Source organism: Macaca nemestrina, chromosome 19 (assembly GCF_043159975.1).
Source record: "Macaca nemestrina isolate mMacNem1 chromosome 19, mMacNem.hap1, whole genome shotgun sequence".
In the NCBI taxonomy this organism is placed as follows: Eukaryota; Metazoa; Chordata; class Mammalia; order Primates; family Cercopithecidae; genus Macaca; species Macaca nemestrina.
In genome coordinates, this window is record NC_092143.1 from 57,112,915 (window position 1) to 57,125,179 (window position 12,265).

Consider the following 12,265-nt stretch of genomic DNA (forward strand, 5'->3'; position numbering starts at 1 on the left):
ACTTGGTTACTTGAGACTACAGGCCCATCTCTTTTCTCTGCATGTACAACTATTTTTCAACACAATCCATCTCTCTATCCTGACATGTGTACATCTTGATAAAAGGCGGTGCTCTGTTAGGCTAGGTTGATACCAAGATGGCTGGTGGGGAATAGACTTCTAACTCATAGGGAAAGAGTCATAGCTATGATGACAGAAGCAGGAGGAACATAGGGGGCAGTTTTCAAAGCTTCCTGTCATTCACTGAGGGGAGAGATGGGTTCAGTCCTTTTCATTTGGTATATTTAGAAAGGGATGCAGAGAGAGTTTTTTTGGGGGGGGTTATCAAATAAGATTAACAGGCCAGAAGCAGCAGCAGGTTATGAATTGTCTAGTCTTATTTTGCCCAAGATCCACAAAAATCTAATTTACTGAAAAGTCAATTTTGTTGAGTAAAGATAAAGTATTCCCAATACCAATCGCTAAAGAGGATACTGATGGAGGGAAAAGTTGACTAAGGAATAAAATAGAGTAAGGAAAACAAAAGAAAGATTACAAGAACAGTGGCTGGGACAAAGGAGCTTTCAAAAAATATTTGTTAAAAAATAAAAGAAAGAAGGAAAGAGGGAGAAACCAAGAAAGAAACAAAAAAAAAATGAAGGAAAAGAGGGAAGAAAAGAGAAAGGTAGACAAACAAAAAAAAAAAAAAGAGAGAGAGAAAGAAAGGACAGACAAAATAAAAACAACAAATGTTGGTGTGCTGGGGCTGTGGGACATCCACGGACTGAAAGCTGGGAGACCCTGTCTCGCAAATGAGCTGCCCTAGGGTCTTCCCTTCGTCATTCTCCTATCAGAAGTTTCATTTCCTGCCTTTGGCATGTCACAGTTCCAATCCATACTGGTTCTTGCTTGTTTATGTCAGGCAGGATGATCACGTGGCACTGATCACATGGGCTGACTATAGACATGTGGCCATAATTTGCCTGCCTTTGACTTGAAATGCAATTTAATGTATACTAAAGAAGGGAATAAGGCTTTACTAAAAGAAGAATGCCACTTCCCAATGGGAAAAATAGATTACAGCACTCTACAGAAGACTTGTATAAATCATCTTATTAAACACTTTACTTGCAGAAGAGAAAGGAGATATTCTCTCATAGAGTTTGCATTTGAGATCACTAGAAATCATGTGACTTACTGATAAAGCACACTAATGGAATAAAATATTTTACTGATATTAACAGTCACTCCTCTTAATTTAATCAGAATTGCTGAAAGCTACTAAATATAAAATATTTCTAAATAAATCCAGTTCTATTACTTGCAGACATAAAGAAACTGGAAATAAGCCAAGAAGAAGTTGCCCCATGAAGGCCCTCAGCAGTCTGGTTTCAGGAAATGGATAAGAATGTGTTCTATTACTGACAGCTACTACTACACTGGTCTAAGAAATTGTTTTACATCTGAGTTTGAAACAACATGTTGAGGGAAATCACATACAGCGATTGGAAAAACCATCGCACATTATGTGCAAAAATGTTCACAGATGACACGGAAAATAAGCTTAGGAAAAATTTATTTGGCAGGTCTTACCTTTAGCAGCTTCATGAGACCCTCCAACTGGACCATGAGCTCTCTCCGGCTCTCCTGGAGAGCAGACATTCTCTGTTCCAGCTCATCTTTGCGCTGTCTAAGAAAGAAGCAGCTGACGTCAGAAGCGGCATGCAACTCTCTGGGCTAATCACATTCCCATTCTTGAGGGACTTGTGGACTACCAGAGAAAGGGCATCTCTGGGTCTCTGACACAGTTACCAGGCAGGGAACTGTTATCAAATGAATGAACAATGATAGCTGGAGGTGTTTCTTTTAGTTGTTAGCAGTCACACTACATCAGAATTAAAGTCCTTTTAGACATTTCGCTTCCTTTAGACCTTTCTACCCTGAATTAATCAACCATTGAATGACATATTTTCTGAATGCTTACTATGTAGTGGGCCCTGTGATGGGCCATGGGGTCCCTTGAAACAAACAAAAGCCAAATTGTCACTGAAAAAGGCAAATCCTCTAGATTCTCCAAATCTAAGAACCCTTTTGCAAATTCACAGAAGATACTGATTACCTTAGTATTTGGAAATATGATTTAGAAAAGTACATTTGAAATCTTCAGCACCCATTGAGGTGTCTCTCAGAGGTGAGATATTAATAGCACATAGATACAATCCATTAAAATTTTTGGTTTTCAGTTTGATTTCATAAAGTGAAGTCCAAATAAAGGCATTTCTACATACTTGTTCAGCAAGTGAAGATGATATATAAGGTTCATGCTTACTTTTGTTTTGTTTTACAGACCTCTTATTAAACTGTCAGCAAGAATGAAAACAACTAAGGACAATCTATACTATCATTTATATTGACACTAAGAGGTACCAAAAATATCTTTAAAGGGGGAAAGAAATGAAACAGTATGATGAGGAATGTTAATGGTTCACACTTCTGAAATATATGTATACTTTTCAAATAAATTCCAAATCTATTACTGAATGATTATTACTGAATAAGTAATACATATAATTTTCCCATTGCCCCAAAGATTTCTGTCTGAGTTTGAAACATTCATACTTATATACTAAAACTGCATAGAGGCTTTAAACATGTATGTATTAATGTATAAATGGATATGGCTAGTCCCAATGATAGAGATCATATTAAATGAAACTATGACAAGAACTCTGCAATGAAAAACTGATGATATAAAAATGTCACCGTGAGCTAGGTCAATGACTCATTCAATGGAAAGATATTTTGTGGGAGGACAGGTTAGTGATATAAATGATACTTTTCTATTTTTTTCTATTTTTTTTTAGAGACAAGGTCTCACTCTGTTGCCTACGCTGGAGTGCAGTGGCATAATCATAGCTGATTGTAACCTCAGTCTCCTGGGTTCAAGCAATCTTCTGCCATCGGCCTCATAAGTAGCTGATACTACAGGCATGTGCCACCATGCCTGACTAATTTTTTTTTTTTTTTTGATGTAGTTTCTCACTATGTTGCCCAGGCTTGTCTTGAACTCCTGGCTTCAAGAGCTCCTCCTGCCTCTGCCTCCCAAAGCAGTGGGGGTCATTTCTAATTTACTTTCTCACAGGCTTCTTCTATAATGAATTATGAATTTAAAAGTTATAAACATTTCTCAATTCTTTTTGAATAAATTTATATTTTTAACTTTGTAATTATAAAATAAATTTATATTTTTAACTATTATTGCCACTTACAAGCAATCCTTACAAGAGTAAGAAATGCTTACTCTTGAAGCAATCCTTCTTTAAATTTCCTTTAAAATTGCTTCTTTTCTGAATCCAGAGGATGAGAAACATTGTAATTTTATATGCTTTAATGGTATCTTATTTGAGTCTTTGTCTTCCTGGGTTGAAGCATTCGAATTTCAAGTCTTGCCCCATTCAAGCATATTCCTCAGTGACAAATCCAGGAGGTGTTCTTTCTCTCTCTCTTTTTTTTTTTTTTTGACCTTATCTGTGTATGGTGTTCCAGGTACATCCACAGTAGTCCTTGGCACAAGAGCAGATAATGTTTCTGATTTCTTTCCAGTTCTCTTCTTGATACTGTTCTGTAATTTTGGCCCTTTGGCCACAGAAGCACTTTGGGAAGAGGGTTAAAGCAACCTTCTAAAACTGTAGGTGTGATCCGCCCGCCTCGGCCTCCCGAAGCGCTGGGATTACAGGTGGGAGCCACCGTGCCCGGCCGTTAAAACCTACTTTCTTTTAGAACAGTGTTAGAACAATTGTCAAAATTTTAATATGGGTTTATATTGAATACAATATATCAACATTAACTTTCCTGAATTGAAGATGGTATCATGGTCATACAAGATAATTTTTTTCTTAGAAAATATATACATAAATTACATACAATTATACAAAATTTTTAAGAAAAAATTTCTCTTGTTATATATCATATATAAATACATAAATATATACACTAAGTGAAAGGTATGATATCTGCAACTTCTATGTGACTTCTGTGAATCTCAGTTTCCTTATCTATTAAAGGAGTAGCATAATACTGCCTATCTCCTAGGTTTGTTATAGCAATTATATGAGACAGTGTATGTAGAGTTAGTATGCAGCAAAGTGTCAGATGAGCGCATAGAAATGCCTGTCATTCCTATTCATTGTCAGTTCTGGCTGTGACTCAGCTTTCAGTTTTCTTGTGGCGAAAGTGAAAAGGGAAAGGGAAACATGATCGTTTAGAGCGTTCATTGTGGTTTTAAGATAAAAATGAAAGTATCCATTAATGAAAAACAAAGCTCTGCTGTGCTCAGGTGTTACAGAGTCTGAAGAGCAGAGCAAAGATAGAGCCCCCGGAAACATCCACGCAACCAACAGGAACTTGGTAAAATCCATAGTCATAAAGAACCTGCTTCATTTCGTCTTTTTGTATGGCAGAAGAAAACGGGACTAATTCTGACAAGGGTTTCTGCGAAGAGGCATCTGTACTTACTATAAAAAGTGTGACTCAGAGTTATAGATATACCTGGAACATACTTGGCACCCAAACTGAAAGATGAAAAGAATGGGCCGGGCGCAGTGGCTCACGCCTGTAATCCCAGCACTTTGGGAGGCCGAGGCAGGTGGATCACGAGGTCAGGAGTTCAAGACCAGCCTGGCCAAGATGGTGAAACCCAGTCTCTACTAAAAAAAAAAAAAAATATATATATATATATATATATACACACACACACACACACACACACACACACACACACACACACAAAATTAGGCGGGCGTGGTGGCACGCGCCTGTAATCCCAGCTACTCAGCTACTCCCGAGACTGAGGCAGATAATTGCTTAAACCTGGAGGGGCGGAGGTTGCAGTGAGCCGAGATCGCGCCACTGCACTCCAACGGGGCAACACAGCGAGACTCTGTCTCAAGAAAAAAAAAAAAAAAAAAGGAATGTAATCAATACTTTCCAACTACAGGTGCCTTGTGAAAGATCAGTATGATACATGAGGGAATGTCTTTGAATTTAGTTTCGTGTTGTTTGCCACATAAATACACTGGAATACCAGCCTTATTCAAGGCATGGTATGAAGCTAGTCTGAAATGGAACCCACAGCAAGACTTTCATTTTGCAGCGTGGGAGTAGTAGGAGAAACCACATTTCTTTTCTAAGGCCTGCTACCCCCTAGCTTCTGACTCTGAGAAGTGCACTAAATGCAGCGGCAGAATCTGATTGAGGCAGAAGAATAGGGTCTGGAGGCAGCGAAACTAAGGCCGATTTATACTGACTTCCTAGAACTGAATGAAAAGGAAAACCTCACCTTTCCACACCCAAGTAACAAAAGGATCAGAGGCTACTCCCTTTGTACGGTGAGGCAGATGAATAATGGCAAGTACCTCTGATTGGTCCCCTCCTGCAACCAATCAAATGTTTGCATAGGATGTAATTTTGCAACTTCACTTCAGCCTCTGATTGGTCGCCTCCTGCAAGCAATCACAGTGGTCCTGGGCCAAGTCCTCATTTACACAGGGTGTACCCAAGTAACTAATGGGAAACCTCTATAGGGTATTTAAACCCCAGAAAACTCTGTAACCAGGGCTCTTGAACCGCTTACAGGAGCTGGCTCCTACTCTTGAACCGCTTACAGGAGCTGGCTCCTACTTCGTTTCAATAAATCTGTGCTTTCGTTGCTTCATTCTTTTTTTGCTTCATTTGTGCGTTCTGTCCAGTTCTTTATTCAAAATGCCAAGACCCTGGACAACTTCGTAGTCAAGACCCTTCACAGGTAACAAGATGACTTCTACAGTCCCTTCTAACTCAAGTATTTTATGACGACAGGCTAAACAAGATTAGGCTTTTACGTTCATTTACAGTACAAGAAGGTATGATGCCTAGCACTAAAGATCTGAATATAAAGATATTAGAGACCAAGACTGAGAAAAAATCAGACTCCTTTTAGAGTTGGAGTAAATGTTTACATTTAAAAACTTGTGATGTTTATTTAACCAGTTATTTCTAAAAAGTGCTGAGTTCAAATTGTTCCTAGTGAGACATGCTGTTTTTGATCTAAAGAACACTGCTGGCCGGGTGTGGTGGCACATGCCTTTAATCTTAGCACTTGGGGAGGCTGAGGCGGGTGGATCACCTGAGGTCAGGAGTTCGAGACCAGCCTAATATGGTGAAACCCCGTCTCTACTAAATACAAAAAAATTAGCTGGGTGTGGTGGCGCATGCCTGTAATCCTAGCTACTTGGGAGGCTGAGACAGGAGAATTGCTTGTACCTGGAAGGCGGAGGTTGCAGTGAGCGGAGATTGCGCCATTGCACTCCAGCCTGGGCAACAACAGCGAAACTCAGTCTCAAAAAAACAAAAACAAAACAAACACTGCTTTTCCCTGTACCAAATGAAAGAACAAAATAGAAGCAGCTTCCCTCTAAATCCCCCAGGTATCAGCAATTAGGTGTGTGCTATGAAAAAAAAAAAAAAAAAAACAAACAAAAACAAAAACAAAAAAAACCCAAAAAAACAACAACAAATGTCAGCAGCTAAGGTAGCTGAGGACCGTTTTCTGGCTAGACACTGCTAGACTTTCTCAAAGATCTCACGCATGTATGTTCCCTGAGATGAGGTGGGTGCTCTCTCACCTAAGGAGCCGGAGTTCTGCCAGCAGGGTGGGGTTTTGCTGTGCCTTCTCTGGCGTGGGCTGAGAAGCTTGTTCATGCTCTAGTCGAAGTCTCTGGATCTCCTGTAAGATTTCTCTTGGGAGAGAGGAGGAAGGTGAGAAACCAAGGTTAGTTAGCTTTCAGGACACTCACGTCGGAGCAGATCAAGGCCACCAGAACAAAGGGAGAAGGGATCATCCTATGTTTAGGAGCAGAACCGACCTTCCCTAACCAACAGATTCCAGTGTATTTAAGAGGCTTTGACTACAGCTAGGTGGGTGCTGTGGGTGACGGGAAGATTGACTTCATTTCCAGTACATCCAAACCTTGAAGCTTCTGCAGCATGTCGTTGAGTTAAATCACCAGGACCCAGTCATCTCTCTAGCAAGTAATGTAATGCAGTGGTAATGCGTCCAACTTTGAAGAGTGTGCTGCTTAAGAGACAAAAGTGCATCTTCCTGTTATTTGCGATCACACTCTGCCACCATGAAGTACCTGCAGCTACCCAGTAAAAGGAGCCTGAAGGGAAAATAAGGATAAATGGGGCTCATTTCACAAAACTAAGTAACCTCATTCTCTCACCAAGAAGGGACTTCTCATATTGAATTTATCTGAGAAAACCTGAGTTAGACAAAATTCTTTCTCTTTTTTTTTTTTCTTAAATCTCTCAGCCTTAACAATGGATCTCAGGGAAGTCCACCTTAGAAGGAAAGTGCTTTTAAAAAGATTCACTGTAATTGAGTCTGTGACATAGAGTCCGATTGGTGTGACCTCTGTCGGAGGTGAGATGTGTCAGTCAACTATTGATGTCAGAGCCCGGGCTTCCCTGCATTTGGGTGAGCATTAGGCTAGCCATAAAGGTTATGTGACCTGGCAAGGCAAATTATCCCTGAGCGAGTCAGAAGCCATTAAGCAGTGTTCTAAGTCATGTATTCTTGGGAGCTGGGGGTGTCAGTTTCCTACTCAACCAAAGGCATAGGAGCCAGTAAGATAGAGCAAAGTACTGCGAATGGAAGGTGAACTTGGTGGACAAGGAAGTGGCTTTCCATTTTGGGAGGCTGATTTAAAACTGCTTGCTTCACAAAACCCCCAGAATCAGGAGGCTAATGACTAGTGAGTCATTATACCTTTCGTGGGTGTGGTGAGAAGATGGAACTGTAATTCAGTGGTTTTCAATCTTTTTTTTTTCTCCTCTTTGAGATTCCATGGAGAAATCCTTTCTTTAAAAAGAAATATGCCATGGATACCCAATATGTCAGACAGTTTAAGGGGAGGGGTGCTGCTGGGGTTAAAGAAAGTCCCTGTGTTGCTGGGACCTGCTCTGCCCTCCCAGGTGCCCCTGCAGAGCCCTCAGGATACCATAGAGCTCAGCCGGAAAATCAGCGCAGTGGGATTTCCAAGATTTCCTCCAGGGCTAACACCCTGATATTCTATGACTCCTGCTATTCTCTTTGTTGATTCTAAAGACAGAAACATGACAGAGCCATGTAGTCCAAGGAAGGAAAAGAGAGCAGCAGCTCTGGTAAGAAAAAATAAGAAGAGATATGTAACATGCATCAAGTAGTTAGTCTGTACCTGGGAACTCTGCTGTCTGCTTTAATATTATTTTATTTCATTCTGTAACAGTTCTATTATATATAGGTACCATTATTATCTCTGTTTAATGAATGAGAGAACCCAGGCACAGACCAGTTAAAAGATTTCCCCGAGTTCAATAACAAGGAGATGGTAGAGGTGATGTGAATCCAGGCTGGCTAGCCCGAAAGTCCACATATATCAGCCTGCCTCAGTCTTCTGGTACCTGCTTTGCCAGGTCTAGCCACGACAGGCTGTGACTTATACAATACAATTTGAAGATTCCTGGTACTCCTAATACTAACTGATTGACTCCACCAAAGGTGCTATAAGGGACCATTATCTTCTAAAGATCATTGCTGCAATGTCTGTGATTACCTGGGGTAGACAGAGTCATTAAATGAAGTGAGGAACTCCATCCTCCCCTTAAATTCACAGACCTGATTATTGGGTTGTCACCTTAGAGACATGGGTTCTCTGGGTGGGTTTCCACGGTGCAGTAGTATTACCTGAAGGAGCTTTTGGCTCTGGGATGTCTAGAGAGCACCAGGCTGCTGACTCAGAGAGATGAGCTCAGGATGCACTTGCTGCTCATCAGAGATGGGTTGGGGGAGCTCTGGAACCCACAAAAGAACTCAGGGACAGAACGTATCTCTCTTTCTGCTTCTCACTCCTGTTTCTTTTTTCTCTCTCTAGTTCTTAAAGACATGGATTTAGAGAGTGTGATCCAAAAGTGTTCAGGAAACAAGCAACAAGAGTGATATTAAGGCATGACCAGGGTTGTTGGGGGCCTTCATGGTGCTTCCTGCTGATTCTGGTATCAGAAACAGACCCATATGGAGGCAGATATCCCTGGGGTATTTCCTCAAAAGAAGTCCTGCTTTCCCCTCAAATGTGTTATCCCCATGCCTGAGTGGAAGCAGAGTATCGGAAGGGAAAACAAAGTGCTCTGAAGAAGTGGCAGAGTAGGTTAATTAACACCGCAACCGAGATAAGATATTCTTGAGCTTGTGAATTTCTGTTAGTCTTTTCTTTCTAAGAAGGGATGTAGGCCTGCTGCTGCAGCTTGTGAAAACTGTGGTCAGGGTTAACCTCCTTTTGATATCCCACAACGCCCCTTTTGACCTTGACGTTTTATCCCTTCTCTTTGTATTGGGACAGATGAATAGGAGGAAGGAAACAACAAGAGAGTGAAAGAAAAGAGGATTGCTAGTAAAATCTGAGTTGTGTGAAGGTTGTCGTTGGAAAATCTGGAATCCCTAGTGGGAAGTTTAGAAATGAGTAATAGAATCTTGTAAATTAACATTTCAGCACTATTTTGCCTTTTGTCTAATCATCTCCTTTTTGGGTTCCTTTATTTTTATTTCTGGGACCACTTATCTAACATAGTTCCTCATCACTTCCCACCAGCTTCTGGTCAACCCCTTGTAAATGCAACCTGCATATTTAGTGAGCTGATTACTTGGCCATAAACATGCGGACATTCTGTCACTTGCCTGACCACTGCTGTCCATCATGACAGGATAGAATTAAAATTCTTTGGTCTGGTATACAAGCTTCATATACTGACGTTTTCATTTTATTCTTTATTCGATTCCTCAGTGCTAGCCTGGCAAGTGTCTTGTTGCTTTTCTCAAAGTCTGTATTTTTACCTGGAATTCTATCTCCGAACTTTCACTGCAAAATTTCACTGTCCTGAAATGTCCTAAAAACTCACCTTCCCCATGAAGTTTGCCCTACACAACCTAGACCACAATGATGGTGAAGTGGGTCATGTTGGGGAAAAAGAGTAGAAATAACACCTCACATTTAAATTTTTATCTGTAGAATGGGGATGATAATAGTCAATCTGCCTACATTAAATAGTTGTTCTGAGGACGAAACGAAGCTATATTTGTACACATGTACTTTAAATGTATTTTAAAGTTGTCCTTATTCTCGCTTCAACACCCCAAAACAAAGACCCAGGTTTCTTACTGCTGCCACCTGGAAGCTGTGAGCATATATTATTAATACCAGCTGTGGTCCCTTCCCCATTGGATGGCTCCATGCTCGTTAGCAATCATAATATGTCTTAGAGAAAAGGGACTAAGGGATGGAGAAGGGATTACGGAATGATGTCTGGTAGAAACTCCAAATGAACGGACTACATAGAAAGTTAAGTCCTTCTTCAGAAAATGGCCTCAATTCTGGTGTTCATTCAGGCCTCAAGCTGGCATAGCCTTCCAATAGCAGATACAATGGTTGTTTTTATCACTTCTTTCCTCCTCTCTTCTTTAGCTCTTTCTGTTGCCTTATTCTGGGACACTGACTGACTTACTGACATCTGTTAATTCTGAGTCATTTTAAATAAACCTTTCCCACCATATATTATTGGTTTACTTTGTGGACTGAAAAAAAAAAAAACCAAAATAAAACAAAACTGTTTTACATTCCAATTCTAACATTTGCTGAGGTTATCAACCATAATATTTTGTTCCAAAAAAGCCGAAACTTTGGATTAAGTCTAATTGTCAATAATTTAAAACTGGTTTATTTTGCTTTTTCTTGCCATGATATTTCCAGCCCGAATTGATGTAAAGTATCAGTATATTTGAGGATGGCCCCTCCATTCTCCTACGCCCCATTGCCATCAATGTCATCAATACTCACACAAGCTTTCTATGAACCACAAAGTCCAATGGTTCTTTTACATTGTTTGCCTTGAGCCCTCTGCCTGCCAGCTCAGCTCATACACTTTCTCCAATGCCTGCCTGTCCCCACTTTTACTTGCATCCCCCAACTACCCTTTTCCTTTCTGTGGGTTCTTTCTCCTACCTTATTTTAAGTGCCTTTGCTCATTTGAAACCTTGGCTCCCACTCTCAATGCTTGTTTCTGACTTGGCACAATTACTTGCACATAGTAGATACAATAAATGTTACAGAAAATAGAATAGGTAATTTTACGGACTTGTGACTATCCTGAACAACTTCCAATTTGTATGGCTATTTTTTTCTAATTCTTCACTATGCGTCTACTCTTTCCCTTCTTAATTCTTTCCTCCTATTATTTGCTACATTGAGAGGGATCACATGTGACACACTTTTTTTAAATTTAATTTTTTTATTTTTTTATTCCAGCTCTGATGTGAGCACATCTCCCCGGGGGTCAGAGTAGAGCAGTAGTTTCAAAGGTGATGGAGTCATGGTGTCACATTTATGAAGCTATTTCTATCCTAATTTGCGGTTTCCTAATGATGACAACCAGGTCTCAAGACAACTAAGCCAAAAGCTTTCCTTACTAGAAAAAAAATGAAAATGTGCCAACTAGAGTTTGCACCTTCCTTTTTATTCTTTCTTGAGAACTTTAAAGAATACTTTGATCATTTATCCCCAAATTCTCAGGTTAAACTTTACAGGCATGAAATAATTATCACAACCTCCTCCTTTACTCCACTAGTTTGACCTCAAATGTCACATCAGTGTTTAAGAATGGGATTAAGCGTGGAAATGTTTTAGTGCCATTTCAAGAAACATGTTACTAGAATGTGTTAGGTTGGTGCAAACGTAATTGCGCTTTTTGCCATTAAAAGTAATTAAACATAATGGCAAAAACCACAATTACGTTTGCACCAACCTAGTACAAATTGTTCCACGTTAGGTTTCCTCAGCACCAAGTTTGAGATTTAACTCAGCTGTTCATCATTTTCTCATTCAATGTATGTCTACTGAGCTCCTACAATTGCCAGGCCTGGTTCTGGGCTCCAGGGACCATTTAGCCATGGACTCTGTTCTCAAAGAACTTCCGTTTCAGTCAGGGAAGACAGACAATAAACAAAGAAACACACACGGTTATTTCAGACGCTGATAAGTGACACCCCCCCACCGCCCTCCCCCCACACACAGGGGGATGTAATTGAGACTAGTTTCTGGGCTGGGGCGAGTGGGCAGGATGAGACAGGTGGTCTTTTAGGAGGTGATATATGAGCTGAGACCTCAGTGATGAGAAGGAGCCATTCACACAGAGACCCGGAGGAAGAGCTTTCTAGGCT

At 40.4% G+C, this 12,265-nt stretch overlaps 1 protein-coding gene across 35 annotated transcripts in view; it reads right to left on the minus strand.

The window, feature by feature from the left end:
* LOC105498620 (dystrobrevin alpha) overlaps positions 1-12,265 on the minus strand; it is a 419,513-nt gene that overhangs the window by 26,357 nt on the left and 380,891 nt on the right. For all 35 annotated transcript variants that reach the window (XM_071085454.1, XM_071085465.1, XM_071085462.1 and 32 more), the window contains 2 exons: positions 6,642-6,755; positions 1,573-1,669 (listed from right to left, as the gene is read on the minus strand). In XM_071085454.1, the coding sequence (XP_070941555.1) occupies positions 1,573-1,669; positions 6,642-6,755 (211 nt within the window). The remainder of the gene's footprint in view (positions 1-1,572; positions 1,670-6,641; positions 6,756-12,265) is intronic.